The following is a 27,947-nucleotide window of genomic DNA, read 5'->3' as shown; positions in this document are numbered from 1 at the left end:
AGCGTAAACACAATCTATGGCAGTGAAAGGCCCATGCACCTAATACATCATGACAAAACCTGGTCTGAACTTTTGCACTAGATTTTATTACATATTGGTTTTTATACACACAAAAAATTGCTACGTTTTTTTTGTTTTACAAAATACAACATGTTTAATGCACCTGTGGCTCCATCACAGATCCGGCCGTGAATACGGGAGACCATAGCCCAGCATGCAGCGCCATGGTTTCTGGTAAAACCATGGACACCCTGACGGAACCCATTATAGTCAATGGGTTCAGTCGGCTGCCAGTTTTTACTTTTGTACAGAATAGAACGGAATGCCGAATGCCGGTGTGAACCCAGCCGAAAGAGTTTTACATCCGTATATATTAAAAGTAAAATAGGATCTCAGTTGATCAACTTCTACCAGTTCTGAGTATTAGCAAACACATTAGTATAAATATAGAGCTCCACTTTGGTTATTACATTAAGGCCTCATTTACACGAGCGTAATATACGCGCGTGCTTTTCACGCGTGTCGTACGCACCTATATTGCTCTATGGGGCAGTGCAGACAATGCGTGAATTTTGCGCAGCGCGAGTGCGTTGCGTAAAACTCACGACATGTTCTATAATCGTGCGTTTTTCGCGCATCACGCACCCATTGAAGTCAATGGGTGTGTGAAAACCACGCAGGTCGCACGGAAGCACTTCCGTGCGAACTGCGTGATTCGCGCAAGAGCTGTCAAACTCTGAATGTAAACAGAAAAGCACCACGTGCTTTTCTGTTTACTAACATCCAAACGGAGTGTCTTAGAGATGAGCGAACCGTCCGAACCGAACTTCACCGGGTTCGGCCGAACTAGTTTTGACCGAACCCGGCAAAAAAATGTTCCGGTACGCGACGTCAGGAGACAGTCACTGTCCAGGGTGCTGAAAGAGTTAAGCTGGTTCAGCACCCTGGACAGTGACTTCCGATCACAATATACATGAACGTGTAAAAAAAAAAAAAAAAAAAAGGTTCTGACTAACAGATAACTCCCGGCTTCTTCCTCCAGTCTGACCTCCCGGGATGACGATTCAGTCCAAGTGACAGCTGCAGCCAATCACAGGCCAAGCACAGGCTGCAGCGGTCACATGGACTGCCGCGTCATCCAGGGAGGTGGGGCCGGATGACGAGAGGGACGTGTCACCAAGGCAACGGCCGGGAGACCGGACTGGAGGAAGCAGGGAGTTCTTGGTAAGTATGAACGGCTTTTTTTATTCACAGGTTGATGTATATTGTGATCGGCATTCACTGTCGAGGGTGCTGAAAGAGTTACTGCCGATCAGTTAACTCTTTCAGCACCCTGGACAGTGACTGACGTCGACTAGCCTCATCTCTATGATGGCGGCTGCGCGAAAATCACGCAGTCGCGCATCATACACTGATGACACATGGAGCTGTCAAGTGCCTTTTGCGCACACAAAACGCTGCGTTTTTTTGGCGTGAGCAAAACGCACACGCTCGTGTAAATGAGGCCTAAGTCTGACAGGATTTCCAGTTACCATTCATTTACTTACTGCTTCATTTAGACCAATATATTTAACACAAGTATACTTCAACTGAAAGATACTCAGATTAAGGATTGTGCGTTACACAGCAGAGGCTACACACTCAATTCTCACTTTTTGATGTATTAAAAATAAGCTCTAACAAGAAGTTAACAGAAAAAGAGGACAAAGATTTAAATACGTTAAGTAACGGATAGTACACATAATGCAGCCCCAAAAGTGCATAAATTTGATAGCAGCTATACTGTCCTTAGGTCACTTTGTGTGTGGTTCAAGACCACCACCATACCCAGTAATGTCTTTAACCAAAAAAAACTAGTTCTCTTCTGAGTAAGGCCTTATTCACATGTGATACATGATACGCGTGTGAAAATCACGCGCGTCGCACGGTCCTATGTTAGTGAATTGGGCCGTTCAGACATTCCATGATTTTCACGCAGCGTATGTCCGCTGTGTAAAACTCACGACATGTCCTATACTTGGCCGTTTTTCGCGCATCACGCACCCAATGAAGTCAATGGGTGCGTGAAAAATCGCACGGCACATGGAAGCACTTCCGTGTGACGCGCGTAATTCGCGCAACAGTAGATAAAGAAATGAAGGAAAAAAATAGCACTTCCTTCATTTATTTTTCTAAACTTCAAAACCGCGTGTCATAAGCATGGCATATGCGTGAAAATCACGCAGCCACGCAGCTCATACTGATGACACACGCAACTGCAACACGCACAAAACGCAGCGTTTTTTGCGCGCGCAAAACGCACACGTTCGTGTGAATAAGGCCTAAGTGATCATATACCAACAGTGAGAAGTCAATTAAGCCTGAAGTTCTAGATGCACCACATCATAACATTGTCATTCAAACATGAAATTTTCCAATAATAGTATAAAAGGGGACATAGGCAATTAAAAACCATCTCAAAGTAGGTCATGTATAGGACATAAAACATATGCATATAATATAACTATTATATGCTCATAAGGTATAGACTGATGGTCACGAGACGTCCTTAGAGGAACCATGTAGCATAAACTCCAAATAAGGCCCCATGCACAGAAATACGGACCCATTCATTTCTATGGCTGATGGACACAGTCCCGTATATTTACTGGAAGGTGTCCGTGCCATAGAAACTTTCCGTAAAAAATAGGACACGTCCTATTTTTTTATTTTACGTACCGTGCGCCCATATTTTAGAATGGGAGCACGACCCGCAAATGCGGACGGCTGTTGCGGCCGGCTGTGCCCGTAAGTTGTGCCCCGCGATTACGGGGCATGGTCGTGTGCATGGGGTCTAAGAGAAAGATTCTACCACTAAAATGTGACTGAACTCTGTTGAAGATGCACTGAATTCCAGTATAGAATACGATCTAAAGTTTAAAGATGAAGAAACAGGAGATTTGGATCAGCAAAACCAATGAACAAAAAGCATAATTGTGAGGTATAAACTACCACACACACACCTTCAATTTAAATACAAATTATTGTAACAAACTAAGTAAAATTTTTCTATGTAAGGCTAAAAATGGGAAAATACAATTCTGAATTGTACATAATGCTTTACGTATAAAACCCATAAAAAAATCTGGGCTATGTAAACACAGTAGATTTCTGTCCATTTGTGGCGATATTTATTTATGAGATAACTGTCCCCTCATATCAGTCTTCATCTCTGTCCACTGTGACACTTATACGGTGCCATGCATTGTTCAATACCCCACGCAAGTTCCATATTGGGGCCACGGTATCCGGTTGCACATTGTAGCTGCTATCTACAGCTTTACAGATGATTGTCAGTTCTTTGTCTTCAACAGGAATATCTGCCTCCAACGTCCATAGTTTCCATGCCCATGTCAGTTCTTTCTTCTCCTCTCCAATAAGATCAGCCACTTTCCAGGTCTTTCCTCCATCCAGAGACACATCCACTCGCACAATCTCTCTCCCACCTCCACTCCATGCATATCCTTTGATGGTTACTTTTCCATCATCTGGGGTGATACTTTCTCCAGGACTTGGTTCTGTAATTGCAGACTGCACAGGCAGGTCTTGTATGGCTGGAGAGGAAGAAAAGTCTACAGTGTCCCAATCCACACATGGATTGAAACCCTTGTAATCATTTTGCTGCCAGTGACTAGCACTTTCCTCCTCGTTTACAATAATGCGTCCCAACCACTTCACATTCCGGGCACCTACCACACCTGGCACAATAGCACGCAGAGGAAACCCATGGTCTTTAGGCAATTCCTCACCATTCATTTCATAAGCAAGTAGAACTTCCTGGTCCTTGCTCATTGCACGCATGAAGGAGATGGATGCTCCATACTTTGTTCCCGTTAGGTCTTGATCCAACCCTTCAAACTGGACATGTTGCACATTAGGCATGTCCTCTGTATAGCCGGCATCTAACAAAACATCCCTCAGCCGTACTCCTGCCCAACGAGCTGTACTAATTGCTGATCCTCCCCATTCTAGTCCTTTAACTGGCTTTACAGCATTCATCTCAGAGCGCCTATTTCCAGCACATTGCAAAGTGGCAGTAACTTCATGCCGTGAAAACTTGGTCTGGAGGTCTTTGAGGGTCAATTTCAATGGTTTACCCAGTTTTGCTCCAGGTGGTCTCTCTACAATAAGTTGGAATTCCTCAGGGTTAATATTTGGCACTGGCAAGTGGTTCCTCTTGAAGAACAACTCATTTGGAGTGATAAAGTTCTCAGTCAGCATTTCAGCAGGAGGCTCAGCATTAAAAGGTTTTTGACTATTGACCTTTAGAATAGGATGTCGAATAGGATCGCTAGAGTAAGGATCGGATAAATCACAGGGCTCCTCCTTGTCATCAGGGCTAAGCACTCCCACCTTGTACTCCTGCAAAATTTCCATGACATGCTCACTCTTGTGAACACCATAAAGGGCCCAGAAAGGTTCTAAAGCTCCCCCAGCAGCCAGCAAGATTCTTTTCCCTCCAGGATGCATATCAACAAAATCTGTGATGTCAAATACTTCCCCTGTATAGGTAACCCATATTCTGTCAGTGGGATTTGTGTGCTTCTTCACATCCTCTCTCGTATACTGAGGGAAAACATGTGAAGGTGCATGTTCTTCTTTAGACTCGGCTTGAGCAACCTAGGAGACAGAAAGGCAGTAATTATTTCAGTCCAAACTATGTTAATACACGACTCTCTGTACAGATTATAGATAGTACTAAATTACACACAGGACATAGGATATAGACGCATGCAGCCCTACTCCCCATCCTATTTCCCTGGAAGTAGTAGGCAACTATTGCACATGTACTGCTCATAACAAGGAAGTTATTGACCTATATGAGCAACAAAGACCTAACCGTCTGTCATGCATCATCAGAACATATGTCTTTTTTTATGACTTCACATATGGTTATAAACTAGGTCAATAAATAACATCTTACTTTTCGCCTTTGAGTATCAAATATCATGAAGGTGCCCAATCCCAACAATGCCCCAGCTGTCGTTGCACCCCATTTCCAGCTTTTTGCTTTGGGTACAGTTTCTGTGCTCCGATTCCGCCTGGACTCATTCTGGGCTGTACACATTCGTACCGACATGAACATCTGTTTCTGCAACCTAGAAGAAAATATACAGCACAACAAGACATATAGATTAATCCCAAAGTGAAAATTTTAGCTCTATGCTTCAGGATTTACCTCTAACATTTTGTTTTAAAACAAAAGGAAAGGACACAAACGTGGTAATGCTTTAAGTATGAAGCCTGTATGGCAGCACATGGAGTCCCCCTGTATGGTCCCACCGTGAAGCAAAATTATGTTCCTCACTAATTCATACACTGGGTAGTCCCCATACACCGCTCGTCCCCATAGCTCCGTGTGACAGGAGCAAACGAGCACCGATCAACGATGTCTCGTTGATCGGCGCTCGCTGCACCGGCCTTTACACAGCACTTCCACTGGGAAGGACAAATATTACACTAAAAATTACATTTCAACAGCAGGTCAGTTATGTAGAAGTTACACACAGAATATATCAGCAAGTTATGCAAGATAAGATAAATGCAATAAAAGCAATAGACTTGTAATAGATAACAAGGATAAGTCCTTAGAACTTGTAGGGAGGGGTTTAAGAGATCTCCTCAGTGAGAACGATATACTCTGAACTTCCTTCTAATGAATGATTCCACAAAAGCAATAACGTGACCATCCATGCCAATAGTAGTTTTAGGTGAATGCGGTTTTAAAGGCCACGATTAAAGCCATTAACAATTTTAACAAACACTTAACATGTACGTAAAAACGTCAAATACAATGTATACACAGATTTCTTTACTTGCACATTGGGATTTTGCAGAGATGTGGAACATGGGGAAATCCTCGTGTATTGCTTAATGGGAAACTTGGCTTAGAGGGTCAATGCACTAAAGGAGCTCAAGTCCAATATACAGGTCAGCAAAAGTTTACATTTGTAATGTTACTTATTAAACTAAAAGTAATAGGTCATGAGGAGATAGAAATCTGATAACACCACAAAGCATTTAGTGCTCCAAATTCTAGCAACTAAACAAAACATGCATAAAATTTAACAATTGTACAATGATTATATATGATATATCAATTTAGCCTCAGATTCCAGCTGTTTAATGCCTTCACTACTGATCGCATGACCTATGGGGTGTAAATAATGGGTGGAAGCTGCATTTCTTTGCACTCGGTCAATCCTGGTATTTCGATAGCTGGGGCCAGTGGTGGACATACCATATGAGCGACCTTTGCAAATGCACAGGGGCCCAGCAGGTAAAGCAGGGGCGTAGCTAGGGGGGGGGGGCAAGCGGGGCATGTGCCCCGGGCGCAGTTCAGAGGGGGGTGCCAGCGCCCCCTCCTCCTGCACTATAATTGTACCTGTGTCGCAAGGACACAGGTACAATTAGAAGCAATGAATGACCGGGCACGTTCCGTGCCCGGCCATTCAGCGCCTTTCCACGAATGAAGCGACTGGTACCTTTTGTACCAGTGACGCTTCAGTCGATGAAAGGCGCTGACTGACTGGCAGGGAAAGTCATCCTGCCCAGCCAATCAGCGCCTTTCATAGACGCTGTGTTCAACCCCCTGGAGACCTGCGCAGAAGAGAGCAGGTCTCCATGGCTGCCGGACGGCGTGGGAGCGGGAATAAGGTGAGTTTGAATTTTTTTTTTTTATTATATATTTTTTTGAATTGTAATAGAAGTGTGGCTGTATCTGCGGGGGGGGGGGGGGGACTTTGTCTACGCGGGGGACTTTATCTACAGGGCTGGGCTATATACAGGGGGACTATATCTACAGGGCTGGGCTATATACAGGGGGACTATATCTACAGGGCTGGGCTATATACAGGGGGGACTATATCTACAGGGCTGGGCTATATACAGGGGGACTATATCTACAGGGCTGGGCTATATACAGGGGGACTATATCTACAGGGCTGGGCTATATACAGGGGGACTATATCTACAGGGCTGGGCTATATACAGGGGGACTATATCTACAGGGCTGGGCTATATACAGGGGGACTATATCTACAGGGCTGGGCTATATACAGGGGGACTATATCTACAGGGCTGGGCTATATACAGGGGGACTATATCTACAGGGCTGGGCTATATACAGGGGGACTATATCTACAGGGCTGGGCTATATACAGGGGGACTATATCTACAGGGCTGGGCTATATACAGGGGGACTATATCTACAGGGCTGGGCTATATACAGGGGGACTATATCTACAGGGCTGGGCTATATACAGGGGGACTATATCTACAGGGCTGGGCTATATACAGGGGGACTATATCTACAGGGCTGGGCTATATACAGGGGGACTATATCTACAGGGCTGGGCTATATACAGGGGGACTATATCTACAGGGCTGGGCTATATACAGGGGGACTATATCTACAGGGCTGGGCTATATACAGGGGGACTATATCTACAGGGCTGGGCTATATACAGGGGGACTATATCTACAGGGCTGGGCTATATACAGGGGGACTATATCTACAGGGCTGGGCTATATACAGGGGGACTATATCTACAGGGCTGGGCTATATACAGGTGGACTATATCTACAGGGCTGGGCTATATACAGGGGGACTATATCTGCTGGGCTATATACAGGGGGGGCTATATCTACAGGGCTGGGCTATATACAGGGGGACTATATCTACAGGGCTGGGCTATATACAGGGGGACTATATCTACAGGGCTGGGCTATATACAGGGGGACTATATACAGGGGGTCTATATACAGGGGGCCTATATACAGGGGGCCTATATACTGGAGTGGGCTGTCTATAGAGCACCATATACAGGGGTAGGCTATATAGTATATAGCCCCCTGTAGATATAGCCCACCCCTGTATATGGTGCTCGATAGCCCACCCCAGTATATAGCCCACCCCAGTATATAGCCCCCCCTGTAGATATATTCCCCCTGTATATAGCCCAGCCCTGTAGATATAGCCCCCGTGTATAGCCCAGCCCTGTAGATATAGCCCAGCCCTGTAGATATAGCCCAGCCCTGTAGATATAGCCCAGCCCTGTAGATATAGCCCAGCCCTGTAGATATAGCCCAGCCCTGTAGATAGTATCCCACAAATAGCTCCCCCCTATAGTGCTCCACAGAAAGCCCACCCCTGTATATAGCCCCCTTGTACATATAGTCCACCCCTGTATATAGTGCTCCACAGATAGCCCACCCCTGTATATACTATATACAAGGGTGGGCTATCTGTGGAGCACTATATACAGGGGTGGACTATCTAGTGGAGCACTATATACAGGGGTGGACTATATGTACAAGGGGGGGGGCTATATACAGGGGTGGGCTATCTGTGAAACACTATATACAGGGGTGGACTATATGTGGAGCACTATATACAGAGGTGGGCTATATCTACAGGGGGCTACATACATGGTTGGGCTATCTGTAGAGCTCTATATACAGGGGAGGGCTATATCTACAGGGGGCTATATACAGGGGTGGGCTATCTGTAGAGCACTATAGGGGGAGTTATTTGTGGGACACTATATACAGGGGTGGTCTATATGGGGGCACTATCTACAGGGGGCTCTATGGCAGGCACTATCTACAGGGGGCATAGTGTGTGTGTGTGTGTGTGTGTGTGTGTGTGACACGGTGTATGGTGCTATTATAATTAGAGGTGCAGTGTTTGGCGCTATTATATTTAGGGGCGTAGTGTGTGGTATAATGATAACTTTATCTTAATTTATAGGTGTAGAAATGTTGGTAAAGTGAGAAGCTGAAGACATCTGAGCGGCAAACTGCAGAAATGGGCTGAGACCGGGAGAATTCATCATAGAGGTCTGGACTGGATGGAGAAAAAGAACTAGAATCTGAGACGTCACCGGTGAGTCACTTCATGTAAATGTTTATTCTGCCTCTAATCAGTACTGTAGTCACTGTATGGTCTGCAGTGAGATGATGGGTGGTATGATTATGATATGATTTATTTTTGTGAAACGGCATCTCCCAGCATATACTTACCATTGTTCGGGCTATGCTGGGAGCTGTAGTTTTACGCCGTACAAACCTATACGGCAGGGGTTGCACTAAATTGAGCTGTATTTGTTCTGGGGCTGTATATATGTACCGAGCTTGGTTCTGGTGTTGTGTATAGAACCATATTGCTTGTGAAATGTACAAATAATTTTATGCTCGCGTTACATAAAAAGAAATGACACGTCGATTGGTAGAGAAAACAAACACGGCGAGGGGGAAGGAGATGTCGGGAAAGAGGTTGGGGGGGGGGCGCCAAACTGAATCTTTGCCCCGGGTGCTGGAGAACCTATCTACGCCTCTGGGTAAGGGGGCCCTCTACCACTTAAAAAGCAGCTAGCAGAAACCGGTTTATTAGATGGCAGGTAAGAGACGGAGATAATGAATTTCAGAGCTCACAATTACTGGTGGATTGTTAGAGAAACAGACAGAGGGGGGGAGTGCTCTATGATAAATGAGGTGCTCTATGATTGGACAGCAAGGGGCCCATAAATGGTACTTGCACGGGCCCCTCTGCTGTCTGCTCCTGGATGATGAATTTCGAATATCTGTTTCATATGCGCAGGAAATAGTTTATTCCAATAGATTATATATTTTTTTAAATGGAATAGCTTTTTTTCTATTCCAATCCCCCCCTCCCCCAAATAAACAACACATTAATGGATACCTAACACGTACTGTTAAAAACGCGATGGATCACCTACCTCTGTGGTCTGGTCAGGCTGCACAGTGCCACTGATGGAACCCTACATAGCAGTGCCATGTTTTACCCTAAAACAAAAAGAGATTGGGAGTTTGAGAAAAATCAAAAACAGCAAAGGAAAAAAGTACCCAATACGCAAAAACAGATCCACTTTTTGCTTCAGTGGATAGAAGACCATATTGTAAGGCCTCATTCACACGACAGGGTTTCCCGGCCGGGTGCCGGCCGTTCATAAATCGGCCGGCACCCGGCTGCATTTGGAATAATAGACCCCTAATGGGGCTATTCACATTACCGATTTTTTGACGGCCGGGAAAACCGGCAGTCAAAAAATAGGACATGCTCTGTTTTCGGCCGGGTGCCCGGCCCCCATAGAAGTCTATGGGGCCGGGTAATACACGGCCATCACCGGAATGTGTCCCGAGTGATGGCCGGGTTTTCCGTCGCTTGCGCCCTATCTCCTCCTCCTCACAGCGCAGAGTGCATGTGAGGAGGAGGAGTTGATGCCATTCGGACGAATGGCTGTACGCTGTGTGGCAGGGCCGGGGTGTACAGCAGGTGGAAGGGAGCACTGCGCTGGCTCCCTTCCCCTGCTTGTTTTAAAAGCGCCCTGCCCCGGCGACACCTTCCATGGCGCCGCTAGTAGCTGCTGCTGCTGCGGCTGCTACTACTGTAGCGACGCCACTATAGCAGAGCAGGGAGGTATCTCCCCGCTCTGCTATGTGCTAGCCCCACTTTAGCTCCTTGAAGGAGCGGAATCCCTGTGTTTTCGGGGATTCCGCTCCTGGACAGAGCGCTTGATGTCTCTGTCCATATCTGGGCAGTGACATCAGGGGAAACTCCTGAAGCGGAATCCCCGAACACATGGGGATTCCCCTTCAGGAGTTGCCGCTGATGTCACTGTCCAGATCTGCCCGGCACGGATGCAAAACTTTATGCAAACCGGCCGGGCAAAATGGCCGATTTTACCGGCCGACACTCGGGCGGGACCCGGTCGTGTGAATCCCGCCTAACTCTGTATGGAGTACACCGACATTTATCAGAGTACGCTTTATACTGGCTTTGAAAACCGGCTCCAATAAAACAGGTTTTTAAATCGGCTTAGTCCCAGGGGCAGATATCAGGCATCCCTTATTGAGAACTCCCTCAGGGTATTGCACCGAATTTATGTCCCATTGTTCCTTTCTTCTATAGAACCAAATGTCTCTACACGATGAGGATGTGTGGAAACAGGGGATACACCATGTTTGGTTTATAGGAACAGGTGTTGCATCTGAATATCTTAAAGAAACGTATTCTCTGTTATGCGTCTGGGACAAAACCCTACTGAAGTTACCTACAAGACGAACAGGCTTATACATTATATTCTTCTAGTTACTAGAATTCACATAGCCGCTAAATGGAGAAGTTCTCGTCCTTACAAGTACGATGCATTACGTTAATCTAATAATGTTTTTTGCAAAAATAAAAGCTACTAGGTTCGATTGAGGCATGTGTTAGCGCTATCATTTTAATGTACATGTATTCCCTGATCTTCACAAAAATTTGGAGATGGATATAACTATGTATGTACTTAACCTTATGCCCTTTTTCCCCCCACTTTATATAGTTCTGTTACTATTTTATTATGAGATTTGGGTTTTCTCTGTCATGTGGTTCATTCGTAGGACATAATTTGTATTTAATGCATCTCCATACCAAACCCCTACGCTCTTCTCAAGGTATGGAATATATCATTGTACACAAAATTAGAAACTTTTAAAACCTAAAAATAATGCTTAGAACCAACGAAGGTTCAGAAACTTGTTAGTAGATCCTAGATCCCAACAATTTCAAAGGGATCGGTCAACAATCCAACATTTATACTGTACTGGTAGGACAATGGTATGCGTAGAGGGTCTTTTTTGTATTTGACTGTACTAAATCTTGGGTCATTGCTTTCTGCATATTTATGTTCCAATGTGACAAGAAGCCAAACAACGCACTATATAAAAATGGCCAGTTTAGAAACCTGAATAAACCAGGTGGATAGTCCGCATACATCGCTCTAAACTGGTCGTAATGGTTCATTTTACACGAGAATATATTCTGCCCGTTAAATGAGCCCCGGTCGACAAGACAGCATGTCGATCATTGCTGGTTGGCTCCATTCAAATAGATCGATGATTGCAAGTATGGGGACAAACTATTGTTAACATGATCATTTGTCCCTGTACGTTTTCCATCTTGTTGCCAGACAATCCTATGTTGTGCCGATGTGGTGCCGACTAGCGTCCATTTTTCTTGCCACATTAAAGATCCAATCAGCTGATGAACGTTCATCGGCTGATCGCTGCTCTGTGTAAAAGTGTATGAGCACTTGTTCACCTGATTATTAACCCATGTAAAAGGGCCTTAAGAGATTAAGAAGTGGGAAATAGTGAATAGGGGAAACATTAAGACCGGCCATCCCCAACCACAAAAAAGGGGATGACGTACAGACTGCCTTTAGGGGAGTTAACTGTTCCTATAATGAAGAACAAGGGCCATTTATGAATACCAATAAAACCCTGGCTTGCACATTGCAAAAAATGAAATGGTGCAGTCTAGATAAAGTGTAAGGTTGGTATCTATATGGTGGAATGAATCAAGCTTCACCCGCTTTATTTATATTCCCAGCTTTCCCCATTAACTTGTCTGTCTGCTTTAGAAATTACCTATATGGAGGAGTTAAAGGGAAGGTGTCACGAAAAAATGTTTTTATATATGTTATTGCTTTTAGTATGTCATTAAAATACATTTTATTTATTTGTGTTTTACTTTTTTCTTTTTACTTCTCTATGGGGGCTGGCATTTTTTTTTCATCTCTGTATGTGTCGATTAACGACACATACAGAGATGGAATACGGCACATACATCCCCATAGAGAATGTGAACGGGAGCCGTTCCATTCACTATAGCGTACGCCGTCTGTGTGGGAGCGGCGCATGCGCCGCTCCCACACAGACCAAAAGGAAGGTCTTCGGCAGAGCGACATCCGGCGCCATTTTCATGTGGACCGGAAGCCGCGGATGGACAGTAAGACTACTACTTCCGGTCGCGGCTTCCGGCCATACGTTCAGACGCAAGGACTAGGAGCTGAGGCAGCGGCAGGAGCAGGTAAGTTATGTTTGTGTTATACTGTGTGATTACCACTGTATCTAATCCTCCTACACTGTGCATTCGCTCAAAAAATGGCGGCACACAGTGTAGGAGGTTTGAACATTCAATCCCCTCCTTTCTCCTGGCACTAGTCAGGAGAAAGGCGGGGGGATTGTTTTAGGACACTAGAGAGAGTGTGTCTTCTCCAATTTTGCAGCATAAAGCAATTGCTTTACCACATGCCAATGCTGAAATTTTGGGAATTGCTCCCTCTAGTGACCAGCACATGGAAATGTTATAAGTTAGAATCTAATTTATAATATTTCCTGACTTGTGAAAAAATTTTTAAAAAATGAGAACAATGTGCAATCATTTATATACTAACTGTTTAACTAAAAAAAAATAAAAAATTTTCTAGCGATACATTCCCTTTAAGCATCGGCCACCTCTACCACCACTTATCTCCAGCGAGTCAGTCATGAAATAGATCTAATCATTACTGCTTTCTTGTATACCCCATTACGGGGCTTCAGTTCACCACTACCTGTTCCAATCCAAGCAAAATAAATGTGCAAATAGATGCAGAGCCCTCATCTACATTCGAAAAGGTTTTCAGATCTGACTGTATTTTCCCAAATGGCAAGTAAAAGTTAATCAGAGGAAGGAAACACTATCTGATAACTTGATCCTTCAATAAACCACAAGTTTGGATTAGCTCCAAGAAGAAAGGCAATTTACCTCATTGCAAAGTTCAACATAGTTCACAGGGGATCAATACAACTGCTTATCTTAAAAGAGGACTGATAACCTAACTACTAATCTCATGTTCATAAATCCAACTGCATAAAAGTCCCAGTGTCACAATGAGTGAACCACGTATGACTGAGCGGACTGCACATATTGTTTATTAGATCAAATCACTCATTTCAAACATGTAAGAATATTTATGAAATGGAGTATAAACCATATAAAGTACACAATTTTCCACTTAAAATTAATCAAAATATCCAGAAACATCACTGTTAGGCTGGGTTCACACGACCATGTTACGTCCGTAATGTACGGAACGTATTTCGGCCGGAAGACCCGGACCGAACACAGTGCAGGGAGCCGGGCTCCTAGCATCATAGTGATGTACGATGCTAGGAGTCCCTGCCTCTCCGTAGAACTACTGTCCCGTACTGAAAACATGATTACAGTACGGGACAGTTGTCCTGCAGCGAGGCAGGGACTCCTAGCATCGTACATAACTATGATGCTAGGAGCCCGGCTCCCTGCACTGTGTTCGGTCCGGGTCTTCCGGCCGAAATACGTTCCGTACATTACGGACGTAACATGGTCGTGTGAACCCAGCCTTACATAGTTAAGGTTGAAGGAGAAAAAAAAAAGGAAGGTCAAAAGGTTCATTAAGCCCACCCTATAATCCTTCCGTGTTATACCTGAGGTAGGCAAAAAACCCCTGTAAGGCGGATGGCAATTGCCCCGATATTAGGTGAAAAAAAAAAAAATCCTTCCCGACTCCAAATATGGCAATCCGACAAAATGCCTGGATCAACGTCCCATCTCTGGATAAACTCAATTGCATCCAAGAATTAAGTCTAAAAATATTTTTAAAAGAGTGTCTTTATCTGGAACAATGCTAAACCTTGTAGACAAACCTAAAAATTCTATACTAAAATTAATGTCAACGCACATGAAGGCCAGCCATTCACGAGATTGCTTGTACGGCCAACAGCCATTTCTCAACGCCACCATGGCCAAGAGTGCATGTTAACATCAATGGGAGAGGGGAATAAGCCGCTGCCAGACACTTATCTCCCACTAGAGTGTATCATCAGTTTGAACACGCCTGATCTCTCTTCCCAGAAGTCTGCCATCAGGAGACACTCAGCCAGGAAGCCCTTATACACAATAGATCATTGGTTCATTTCACTGAAGTCTGTGGTTTTCACCCACTTTTCTCTCATATGTCGGGTCAGCTCTAATACTACCAATTCTGTTACAATATACAGTAGTGTTCAAAAAATAAAAAAAAAAATAGCAGTCCAAAATCATTAACCTAATAAATCAATGTTTTGGGTAGAGGTGATATTTCTACATAGCAAATAATTTACTTGTGAGCAGGGGTGTAACTAGGAAAGACTGGGCCCCATAGCAAACTTTTGACTGGGGGCCCCCCTCCCCTGGGTGTCACACAACCCCCCTTGTAGATAGTGCCTTTTCTACAGCCCCCCCTGTAGAGAACGCCATACAGCCCCCCCCGTAGAGAGCGCCATACAGCCCCCCCCGTAGAGAGCGCCATACAGCCCCCCCCGTAGAGAGCGCCATACAGCCCCCCCCGTAGAGAGCGCCATACAGCCCCCCCCGTAGAGAGCGCCATACAGCCCCCCCCCGTAGAGAGCGCCATACAGCCCCCCCCGTAGAGAGCGCCATACAGCCCCCCCCGTAGAGAGCGCCATACAGCCCCCCCCGTAGAGAGCGCCATACAGCCCCCCCCGTAGAGAGCGCCATACAGCCCCCCCCGTAGAGAGCGCCATACAGCCCCCCCTGTAGAGAGCGCCATACAGCCCCCCCTGTAGGGAACGCCATACAGCCGCCCCCCCCTGTAGGGAACGCCATACAGCCGCCCCCCTGTAGGGAACGCCATACAGCCCCCCCCTCCTGTAGGGAACGCCATACAGCGTCCCCCCCTGTAGGGAACGCCATACAGCGTCCCCCCCTGTAAAGAACGCCATACAGCGTCCCCCCCTGTAGGGAACGCCATACAGCGTCCCCCCCTGTAGGGAACGCCATACAGCGTCCCCCCCTGTAGGGAACGCCATACAGCGTCCCCCCCTGTAGGGAACGCCATACAGCGTCCCCCCCCCTGTAGGGAACGCCATACAGCGTCCCCCCCCCTGTAGGGAACGCCATACAGCGTCCCCCCCCCTGTAGGGAACGCCATACAGCGTTCCCCCCTGTAGGGAACGCCATACAGCGTCCCCCCCTGTAGGGAACGCCATACAGCCCCCCCCCTGTAGAGACATACAGCCCCCCTCGTAGAGAACGCCATACAGCCCCCCCCCTCCTGTAGGGAACGCCATACAGCCCCCCCCCTCCTGTAGGGAACGCCATACAGCCCCCCCCCCCCCTCCTGTAGGGAACGCCATACAGCCCCCCCCTCCTGTAGGGAACGCCATACAGCCGCCCCCTCCTGTAGGGAACGCCATACAGCCGCCCCCCCCTGTAGGGAACGCCATACTGCGTCCCCCCTGTAGGGAACGCCATACAGCGTCCCCCCCTGTAGGGAACGCCATACAGCGTCCCCCCCTGTAGGGAACGCCATACAGCGTCCCCCCCTGTAGGGAACGCCATACAGCGTCCCCCCCTGTAGGGAACGCCATACAGCGTCCCCCCCTGTAGGGAACGCCATACAGCGTCCCCCCCTGTAGGGAACGCCATATAGCGTCCCCCCCCTGTAGGGAACGCCATATAGCGTCCCCCCCCCTGTAGGGAACGCCATATAGCGTCCCCCCCCTGTAGGGAACGCCATATAGCGTCCCCCCCCTGTAGGGCACGCCATACAGCATCCCCCCTGCCAAAAAAAATGTGACCTACAGCGTGTCCTACAAAAGACATGTATCCCCTATCCACAGTATAGGGGATACATGTGTGATCGCTGGCAGCGATAGGGAGAACAGGGGACCAAAAGTCCTCGCATGTTCTCCATGGCTAACCTCTGACTTCCGGCGGCTGCGCAGGTCAATAAAAATGAAAGGAGCGCTGGTCACAAATGCGCACAAGCGCGACCGGCGCTCCATTAATTTCTACGGAGCTGCCAACACAGACCCCGGAAGTCCAAGGTTTGTGATGGAGAACTTCAGGGGACTTTGTCCCCCGTTCTCCCTATAACTGCCAGCGATCACACATGTATCCCCTATCCTGTGGATAGGGGATACATGTCTTTTGTTTAATGGCAGAGCGGGGAGATACCTCCCTGCTCTGCCGTAGTGTTCAGTGGCGTCCCGCTGTAGCAGCCATAGCGGCAGCTAGCGGAGCCTCCGGCCATGGTGGGGGCCCGTGCCGGCGGGCGACACGGGCCCCCTCATGCCGCGGGCCCCGTAGCGGCTGCTACGGCGGTTGTTACGCCACTGCTTGTGAGGGTATGTTCACACTGCTTATTTTTGGCGGTTTTTTGGTCCGTAAACGGCCGAAAAATCTGAAGCAGAACGCCTCCAAAACATCTGCCCATTGATTTCAATGGGAACACAGCGTTCTGTGCTGACGGGGTGTTTTTATACGTGGCCATTTTGAAAAACAGCCGCGTAAAAAAAACGGCTGTGAAAAAGTGCATGTCACTTCTTGACCGTTTTCTTTGGTGCCGTTTTTCATTGACTCTATAGAAAAACAGCTTAAAAAATAAATAAATAAAAAATAGGGCGTAAAAAACTAGTTGCCCCCTTACTTACTGGGTCATACCACTACACTACTGATAATGGGTAAGCTTTGAACGATTACTGTTTCAAGTTGTAACTAGAAACTAGGACACTTTTTACGTCCTTTTGATAGGAAGTGTTATTACTTACATCTTACTGTCACTTTCCTTCTGTTGTTTCTTCTTACCGACGTTCATTTATATGAGTTCGTTCCTTAAAAGTGATTTCACTATATTATATATTACTTGTATTGGAACTTATATTTTTTCATGCATTACCTGTTTCTAATAAATTTTTAATGTATGTCCATTTATGATCCAGTTAAAACATTGTATTTTAGATTCTCATGTGTTGTTTAAATAAAGATTTTGTACTTCTCTAATACTTGGATACTTTGGATTCTTTGTTTCTCTAGTTTATATAATATTGTTTGGAGTCCGTATCTCCGAAAATTGCAGGTCGTTGAGATTTATATCCCACCTTACATTGTTGTGTCCTGTGAGACTTCTCTTGTGTAATTACGATGTTCTTTGCCCGTTCCCCAGAGACCTTGGACCCATATCTCCATGGATTTTATCACCGATTTGCCTTCATCTCAAGGCAAGTCGGTGGTGTGGGTTGTAGACCGCTTCAGTAAGATGTGCCACTTTGTGCCCCTCAAGAAACTACCCAATGCTAAGACGTTAGCTAACTTGTTTGTCAAACACATCCTGCGTCTCCATGGGGTCCCTGTCAATATTGTTTCTGACAGAGGGGTACAATTTGTTTCATTGTTTTGGAGAGCCTTCTGTAAAAAGTTGGAGATTGATCTGTCCTTCTCCTCTGCCTTCCATCCTGAAACTAATGGCCAAACTGAGAGGACTAATCAGTCTCTAGAACAATATTTAAGGTGTTTTATCTGACTTTCAATATGATTGGGTCTCATTCATTCCCCTCGCCGAATTTTCCCTTAATAACCGGGTCAGTAACTAGTCAGGGGTCTCCCCCTTTTTCTGTAATTTTGGGTTTAATCCACGGTTCTCCTCCGTTTCACCTGGTAGTTCCAACAATCCCGAGGTAGATGTCGTTCATCGGGAACTGTGCACTGTCTGGGCCCAGGTTCAGAAGAACCTAGAGGCGTCCCAGAGCATACAAAAGACTCAGGCAGATAGAAGACGTTCTGCTAACCCCTTGTTTGTGGTCGGGGATCTGGTGTGGCTATACTCAAAAAATTTGCGCCTTAAAGTCCCGTCCAAGAAGTTTGCTCCCCGGTTTATAGGGCCGTATAAGGTCATTGAAGTCCTTAACCCTGTCTCCTTCCGACTGGAGTTGCCCCCATCTTTGAGTACACGACGTGTTTCATGCCTCCCTCCTTAAACGCTGCTCCCCATCCTTGGCTCCCTCGAGGAAATATCCGGTCCCTGTTCTCACCCCTGAGGGGGTAGAATTCGAGGTGGCCAAGATTGTGGACAGCAGGATGGTCCAAGGCTCCCTCCAGTACCTGGTCCATTGGAGGGGATACGGGCCTGAGGAGAGGACTTGGGTACCCGCCCGGGATGTTCACGCTGGGGTATTGCTCAGGAGGTTCCACCTTCGTTTCCACAATAAACCAGGTCCACCTAGAAAGGGTCCGGTGGCCCCTCATAAAAGGGGGGGTACTGTAAAGGATCTGCCAGACACAACTTCTGTGTCGACGCCCATAGGTAATCAGTCTGCACCTGCTTCTATGAATACCTATATAGAACCAGACCTAACGATAAACGTTATAGTAAACGTCCACACATATCAAGGAAAAACAGACAATAAATACCTATAACTGTATGTGAAGACAAATCAAATCTCCCAAAAGGGAAAAATAATGACACCAAGTACAGTAAGTAACTTGCAAAAAATATAAATTCTTTATTACAATATACATAAGAACATGTTGGCCATCAGGACCTAAAAACCACAGACAATTAAAATATACAATGTGGAGAACATGAGGCTACTCAGAATGGCCTATATTCAACATTCAATAATACCAGACAGGGTCACTATGACAGTCATGCTATAAATGTACAGTACAAGGATAACAGAAACCGCAAAATGTGTCTCCAGAAAGCATGCTGAAACAGAACAATGTAATACAGACCCTGTAAAAAATAGTATACACGAGAGACTTGTAGCTATCAGTCTGCACCTGCTTCTATGTCTGTGAGAACAGCCTAATATCCCTTTTTATTTACGTTCTATAAAGGATTAAAGGGTAACTAAACGTTTGAGAAACTTCTGACATGTCATAGTGACATGTGAGAAGTTTTGATTGGTGGGGGTCCAAGCACTGATCACTAAAACGAAGCGGCTCCGCTGCTTTGTCTGTTCGGCTTTCTCCGGAAAGCCAATGTATCTGAGTACAGGCTCATAGACTTTCTATTGAGCCCGTACTCCGATAATTTGTTTCCAGAAAAAGCTGAACAGACACAAAGCGGCTGGTGTGGGTCTCAGCGCTCGGACCCCCACCAATCAAAACTTCTGACACGTCACTATGACATGTCAGAAGCTTCTCAAACGTTTATAGTTACCCTTTCGCGCACCCAGACGTGCTATTACATCCGGGTGCGGGGCGTGATGTTTGAAGATCGATGATTCAAATAGATCGATGATTGCAAGTATGGGGACAAACTATTGTTAACATGATCATTTGTCCCTGTACGTTTTCCATCTTGTTGCCAGACAATCCTATGTTGTGCCGATGTGGTGCCGACTAGCATCCATTTTTCTTGCCACATTAAAGATCCAATCAGCTGATGAACGTTCATCGGCTGATCGCTGCTCTGTGTAAAAGTGTATGAGCACTTGTTCACCTGATTATTAACCCATGTAAAAGGGCCTTAAGAGATTAAGAAGTGGGAAATAGTGAATAGGGGAAACATTAAGACTGGCCATCCCCAACCACAAAAAAGGGGATGATGTACAGACTGCCTTTAGGGGAGTTAACTGTTCCTATAACGAAGAACAAGGGCTATTTATGGTGTGCTCCGTACGCTCCAGGTGTCGGCTGTATTTTACAGCGGACACCCGGCACCAACAGCCGGGAGCAGAGATTGCGCTGTTCCTGGCTGTTTAACCCCTCAAATGCTGCAGTCAATCGTAACCACAGCATCCGAGGTGTTGAAAAGAGGGGGTTGGCTCCCTCAGACAGCTCGTCGTGTCCCCCCCCCCCCCGCAGTGAGATCGGGGGGTGATAATTGTTATGGCAGCCCAGGGGCCTAATGAAGGGCCCCAGGGTAGCCTTCACTCTGCCTGTGGCAGGGCTTAGCGGAAGCCTGTGAAAATGACGATATTCTGCAATATATTGTACCAGCGATCTAACAATCGCTGGTTCTAGTCTTCTAGTCCCCTACTTGGCTAATAAAGAGTGCAAAAAAATAAAAAAGTGGAAAAAGTTTTTAATAGTGAAAAAATTTCCCCTAAAGTAATGTCAAAAATAAAGTAAATTAAATTGGTATCGCTGCGTCCATAAAAGTCTGAACTATTACAATATAGCTTTATTTAATGCACACGATGAACGCAGTAAAAGAAATTATGTAAAAAACTCCAAAATCGCAGTTTTTTGGTCAACTTAGTAAACTCTCAAAAAAAAATTTTTTTATAAAAAGTGATTCAAAAGCTCTACATACCAAATAAAACAATGGTACTGATAAAAATTACAGCTAGTCCCGCAAAAAAAATAAGCCCTGACACCGCTTAATCGGAGAAAAATAAAAAAAAGTTATTGCTCTGAGAATGTGGCGACAAAATTTGTATTTTTTTTTAACAAGTTTATTATCAATAAAAGTAGTAAAATATAAAAAACCTAAATACATTTGGTATCACCATAATCGTACTGAGCCACAGAAGATAAGTTGTAGTTTTTACCGCACGGTGAAAGCCATAAAGCTCCCAACTTCAGCCCGCAAATATTTTTTTTCGGTTTCCCAGTACATTATATGGAACTATAAATGGTACCAAAGTAAACTACAGCTCTTACCGCAAAAAAAAATAAGCCCTCACACCACTCCATTGACAGAAAAATAAAAAAAAGTGTTAGGCCGGATTCACACGAGCGTGTGAGTTTTGGGCGCGCAAAAAATGCTGCGTTTTGCGCGCGCAAAAGGTCCGTGTGTCATCAGCATATGGTGCGCGGCTGCGTGATTTTCGCGCAGCCGGCATCATGATGACACTCTGGTTTTCGTTTACAAACAGAAAAGCACGTGGTGCTTTTCTGTTTTCATTCATTTCTTTTACTGCTGTTGCGTGAATCACGCACGGCACCCGGAAGTGCTTCAGTGTGCCGAGCGAAATTTGCACGCACCCATTGACATGTCATGAGTTTCACGCAGCGCACATACGCTGCGTGAAATTCACTGACCGTCTGATTTCCACACGCGTAGCACGGACTTATTATACATTTGTGTGAATAAGGCCTTAGGGTATGTTCACACACAAACTCAAAAACGACTGAAAATACGGAGCGGTTTTCAAGTGAAATCAGCTCCTGATTTTCAGAGGTTTTTTGAGCAACTCACGTTTTCACGGCCGTTTTTGGAGCGGTTTTCAATGGAGTCTATGAAAAACTGCTCCAAAAACGTCCCAAGTAGTGACATGCCCTTCTTCGAAACAGAACGTCGTTTTTCCCTTTGCAATTAATGGGCAGATGTTTGGAGGCGTTCTGCTTCCGATTTTTCGTCTTTTTACGGCCCGAAAAATGGCCGAAAATAGGCAGTGTGAACATACCCTTACGGCTCTTGGAATGTGGGGAGTGAAAAATGAAAATGAAAAAATGGCTTCGTCCCGAAGGGTTGAACACAAACTGGAAAGAAATTGTTTTGGAATTGAATGTGTAGTTTTTTTCCAGTGCATTTGGGCAAATAAAAGTTATTACAATGATTTTGCGCTTTGCTTTTTTAAACTCGCTGCTATTTTTTTTTTAACACTGCTGTTTATCTGCGTGTGTACTCTAGATTATAAACATACTATGGGTTATGTAGTCAGCGGGTCGAGCTCATACAGTTTTTTTTCATGGACATAAGCAGAGAAAACGTTACCCTTATCAGCATTGGCAGAAATATTAGGATGACCGCACCCTCTACAAGATACTCAGATACAACTTCTAGAAACGGTAAACTAGACAAGAGGCTCTGTCACCAGATTTTGCAACCCCTATCTGCTATTGCAGCAGATCGGCGCTGCAATGTAGATTACAGTAACGTTTTTATTTTTAAAAAACGAGCATTTTTGGCCAAGTTATGACCATTTTTGTAGTTATGCAAATGAGGCTTGCAAAAGTCCAAGTGGGTGTGTTTAAAAGTAAAAGTCCAAGTGGGCGTGTATTATGTGCGTACATCGGGGCGTTTTTAATACTTTTACTAGCTGGGCGTTCTGATGAGAAGTATCATCCACTTCTCTTCACAACGCCCAGCTTCTGGCAGTGCAGACACAGCCGTGTTCTCGAGAGATCACGCTGTGACGTCACTCACAGGTCCTGCATCGTGTCAGACGAGCGAGGACACCGGCACCAGAGGCTACAGTTGATTCTGCAGCAGCATCGGCGTTAGCAGGTAAGTCGATGTAGCTACTTACCTGCAAACGCTGATGCTGCTGCAGAATCATCTGTAGCCTCTGGTGCCGGTGTCCTCGCTCGTCTGACACGATGCAGGACCTGTGAGTGACGACACAGCATGATCTCTGGAGAACACGGCTGTGTCTGCACTGCCAGAAGCTGGGCGTTCTGAAGAGAAGTGGATGATACTTCTCATCAGAACGCCCAGCTAGTAAAAGTAGTAAAAACGCCCCGATGTACGCACATAATACACGCCCACTTGGACTTTTACTTTTAAACACACCCACTTGGACTTTTGCAAGCCTCATTTGCATAACTACAAAAATGGTCATAACTTGGCCAAAAATGCTCGTTTTTTAAAAATAAAAATGTTACTGTAATCTACATTGCAGCGCGGATCTGCTGCAATAGCAGATAGGGGTTGCAAAATCTGGTGACAGAGCCTCTTTAAGCTCCGTTCCACTTAGAGTTGTCACGATACCAGAATTTGGACTTTGATACCGATACTTCGTGTAGTATTGTGATTCTCAATACCAAAACGATACTTTGCCAACAATAATAAAAGAAAAATAAAGTTCTTCCATTTTCTGATGTGAGGCGCGTGGTGGTGTGATGAATTTTGAACCTCCATGTGCCTCACATAATTAGCCCCATCGTGTTTCTCAGTGATAATGGACTACATTGGGTTAATGTGTGGGGTACATGATGGGGTTAATTACTATTAATGTGAGGCACCTGGAGGTTCAAAATTCCTAATACCTCGTGCCTCACATTAAAGCCTTATTTAGACGAACGTGTTAAACGTCCGTGTGACGGCCGTCACACGGACCTATATAATTCGACGTGGCTGTTCACACGGTTGTTTCAACGGACCGTGTGAAGGGTCTGTGAGAAAATAGGACATGTCCTACCTTTTCACACATCCCTCCATAGACTCTAGTCTATGGGGGATGCGTGATATCGCATCCCGCAGCGCAGAGCACGGATGCACCATGGACGTGAAAAACGCCCGTTTTTCACGTCCGAGATGCGCAATGGCCATATGAATCTAGCCTAATAAGTGAAAGAAAGCAGTTTTTTTTATTTTATAACAGCATAAACGACTCTATAAATGTGCCATTATGGTCGCAACGATACCGAATGGGGTATACTTTAGGCATTGAGACTGCTTTTAATGGTCGTTGTAAAAAATGTGTTGTTTTTTTTTTTTACTTTCATGTACTGGAATAGATCTATATACCAGTACATTAGCCTGTGTACTGATAGGTATGTCCTAACAACTGCCTGTATACTAAGTATGCCCTAACAAAAGGAAATATGGTCAGACAGCCCTGGGGTCCTTCAATGGACCCCGAGTTGTCTGCCCAGATATAGTTTGTCCCTCGATCAAGTCACAGGGATTTGCCGTGATGCCATACAAAGGGCACCCCCCCCCCCCCTTTCTCAGTATCCTCTTGAATGCTGCGGTCACAAAAGGGAGAAAACCGCTACCAGACTCCTCATGCAGCGGCTTATACGCTAACAAAAGGATCGGCATGCTGAAATTCAGCATACCCAACCCTTTTCTCCAGGACATATGCCTTCGGGCGGGGAGTCGGGACGACGACATACATAGTTGCTTGGCCGGTCCCGCTAAGATCGGTGGGTTTTTCAGACGTACATCTAATGTGTATGGCCAGATTGAAGGTACTGGAGGGGCTGCAGACTGTCCTGGGCAGCAGCTGGCATATGCTGGCAAGAGCCAGGTTTACATCTCATGCTCATCTCCTAGGCAATGAGTGTGACAGTTTAGTTGCCTGCCACTCTTAACGCAATGTTTTTCATTTGTTTTACTAAACATTATCTAGAAAAGGTCAGCCACTTCACTCAGAAAAGCGTACAGTAGGTAACAACCCACTACAGGTAAAGCCAAGCGTTGTTCAGTAGTGTTGGCTAAGATAGGACAATTTTAGACTTTTTCAGATACCATTATTGAGATACTTCTCAAAATATCAATATATAAATCGCAATAGTTATAAAAGTAATGAAAAATAGGACAAAGACGCACATAAATGCAAACTTACTACATTCATGAACAATGGCAGCTTCGTGCCTTATAGACGACTGCTCGACTACCGCAGGCTTCATCATTGGGACTTATTTTTTTCTAAGTCTGGACACACACAGCTTTTTTTGCCCAGTAATTCTGTGGCCAGATGTTAAAGTCTATAGTAAAATACTGGAAAGACTACACACTTCCTCTAAATAAAATGTATTCACCTAATTAATGGTTACAGCCCAAAAGCTGCAGCAGGAAGCGTAAAGGCTTGGTTCACACGGCCTATTTTCAGACATAATGGAGGCGTTTTACGCCTCAAAAGACGGCTCCAATACGTCGGCAAACATCTGCCCATTGCTTTCAATGGGTTTTCCGATGTACCGTGCCGACGACCTGTCATTTTACGCGTCGCTGTCAAAAGACGACGCATAAAATTACAGCCTCGTCAAAAGAAGTACAGGACACTTCTTGGGATGTTTTTGGAGCCGTTTTCTCATAGACTATTGAAAACAGCTCCAAAAACGGACGAAAAAACGCTGCGAAAACGGGGCGAAAAACACGAGTTGCTCAAAAAACGTCAAATCAGGTGCGGTTTTCCCTTGAAAACAGCTCTGTATTTTCAGACGTTTTTGGCTCAGCGTCTGAACATACCCTAAGGGTATGTGCACACGATAGCAGGCATTTACGGCTGAAATTACAGACTGTTTTCAGGAGAAAACAGCTGCCTCGTTTCAGACGTAAATGCTCCTCCTCGCATTTTGCGAGGCTTCTCTGACAGCCGTAAATTTTGAGCTGTGCTTCATCGAGTTCAATGAAGAACGGCTCAAATTACGTCTGAAAGAAGTGTCCCGCATATAATGTATATAAGTGTCCTGCACTTCTTTTGCCGAGGCTGTATTTTTACGCGTCGTCGTTTGACAGCTGTCAAACGACGACGCGTAAATGACAGGTTGTCTGCACAGAACGTCGGCAAACCCATTCAAATGAATGGGCAGATGTTTGCCGACGTATTGTAGCCCTATTTTCAGACGTAAAACGAGGCATAATACGCCTCGTTTACGTCTGAAAATAGGTCGTGTGAACCCAGCCTTAGAGCGCAACGTTCAGATGTCCTTCAGGCGCGCACGTTAGAAGTTATACAATTTCTAAACTAGATTAGCAGAAGGAAAAGGGACATTCCACCGATATTTACTAGAGGAGTAGTGGTTTCTCTGTAAAACATCTTCTCAACAACCTACATTACCATTATTTTATGAGGAAACTGTTTATATAACAAAGAAAAGCACACAAGGTGTAAATGGTTTTACAGTCAGAAGTGGTTGGGACTGGTCACAACTGAGAATTACACACCTATAAAGAGGACTGCGAAGAAAATCAGAACGGTTATTTCTGGTTTGTTACTTACAATTTAGTAACCTTAAAAAGCGCTTGTTTCAGCGTCGATGGGGTCTAAGCACCTGAAAACCACCGATCAAAACTTCTGATATGTCTTAATGATGGATCAAACATTTTTAGAATGTGCAGCTTCTATTTACAAGGAATCTGTCATTAGAATTAAGCCTACCGAATGACTCCTGGACCGAGGCCTTTGTGTCCCTTCATAGGATGTTCATTGTAGATAAAAGGAGTTTAAATCTGGTATGAAAATTAGCCCACAAGTGCTCCGAGGGTGGTCCTAAGCCCGGCAAGTGCTACAGGTCCGGCTTTTTAACCCTGCCCCTTGGGGTTGATTGACAGCTCCAGTGCTGCGCTACGTCATCGTGTGCAACAAGTAGCGCAACGCAAGAGCAGTCAATCAACACTAACCGGGGAGGAGTTAGGAATGGGTTAAAAAGTGGGAGCCAGAGGACGGGATTGGGACCACCCTTACAGTCTATTTTACCACCCGGAATAAAGTTTATTTTAGCTGCAGTGAAGGATGCTATGAAGAGACACAAAACGTATGAAGACACAAGGGCTGGGAGGCATTTAAGGACAAACTCCCTTAGGGCTGGATTCACACACATTGTTCTTCACTGCGTTTTTTTTTTTAAAGAGGACAGATATTGCATTAAAGTTTATAGTGAAATATAAAATGCACTACATACAACTGCGTTTTGATTCGAGACAATTTTGTGGTCAGTGGAGTTTTTCATTAAACCCAGCAATAAATTTCATGTTTACATTTTTTCACCATTTCCATCATCGCTGCTTGATGTGAATGGAACATTGTTTACATCAAGGCTGAAAGCTATGACTTCCCACAGCTGATAATTTGCTACATTGCAATCAACAGCTGGACTTCAGATACATTGTACCCACACTGATACATTGTAGCAAACGGTCAGACGAGAGATGTATTTAGCTCACAAAGGATTGCCTAAAATGGGAGCAAATTGAGCATCTGATCTGTACAGGATGAGATCGGAAAAGGCTGCAGAACTTTCCAGAATAGTTTGTTAACATGTAACCCCCCTTTAAGTATCAACATGCACTCCGTCCCCATAGAGACTAATGGAAAAACGGCAGCAAAGTCACGTCACTGGGGAGAACAGCTTTGTATAAGGACCTGGACATTTACATACGTGGTCAGAGTCCTCCATCCCAGAACTGGACTGACATGAATGTAGGAGAAAATCCTCCTGGCCTGTAGCGAATAAGCTTCTCTATAGCCCAAACTTATGCAACCGCCACAAGCCCTGGAGTCACCAGGTGCAAGTTTCCAAAACACCAGCAGAAGCAGCAAGTCAGCCCGTCCCGCCTGTGACGGCGCCGCTAGTGTCCCCCTACCCCGCAGCGCAGCCACCTCACAGCTCCTACAGGGCACACTGCCTGAGAGGGGCCCCCAAAAGACAAAGGTGGTCTCCACAGGACGTCCCCTCAGAGGCACCCTGCCCTGGCTCACTGTAATGGCGCTGCGGCAACTGCTCCGGGAGCCGCACGGCGTTACCTGATATAGGCGCGCGTCTTTCCCCCGCCGCTGGCAGATACAATCGCACGGCTGCTCTCGCCGGTCTGTCTCCTTATAAGGGACGGGAGTGACGTCAGGGGGGG

General features: G+C 45.5%; 1 protein-coding gene across 2 annotated transcripts; it reads right to left on the bottom strand.

The window, feature by feature from the left end:
- Positions 1-65: 65 nt before the first annotated feature.
- On the bottom strand, positions 66-27,947 carry SUOX (sulfite oxidase). Of its 2 annotated transcripts, none has more exons than XM_075852123.1 (4): positions 27,844-27,947; positions 9,780-9,846; positions 4,964-5,138; positions 66-4,659 (listed from the first exon to the last, which is right to left on the bottom strand). In XM_075852123.1, exons 2-4 carry the CDS (start codon positions 9,836-9,838, stop codon positions 3,199-3,201), a joined length of 1,695 nt encoding a protein of 564 aa, XP_075708238.1. In that variant the 5' UTR covers positions 9,839-9,846; positions 27,844-27,947; the 3' UTR covers positions 66-3,198. The 2 variants fall into 2 exon arrangements, with proteins under 2 accessions (XP_075708238.1, XP_075708239.1); XM_075852124.1 differs by lacking the exon at positions 27,844-27,947 and adding an exon at positions 27,479-27,517.

Source organism: Rhinoderma darwinii, chromosome 2 (genome assembly GCF_050947455.1).
Source record: "Rhinoderma darwinii isolate aRhiDar2 chromosome 2, aRhiDar2.hap1, whole genome shotgun sequence".
NCBI lineage: Eukaryota > Metazoa > Chordata > Amphibia > Anura > Rhinodermatidae > Rhinoderma > Rhinoderma darwinii.
The sequence above is the reverse complement of the archived record's forward strand: the minus strand, read 5'-3'. Positions and strand labels throughout refer to the sequence as shown.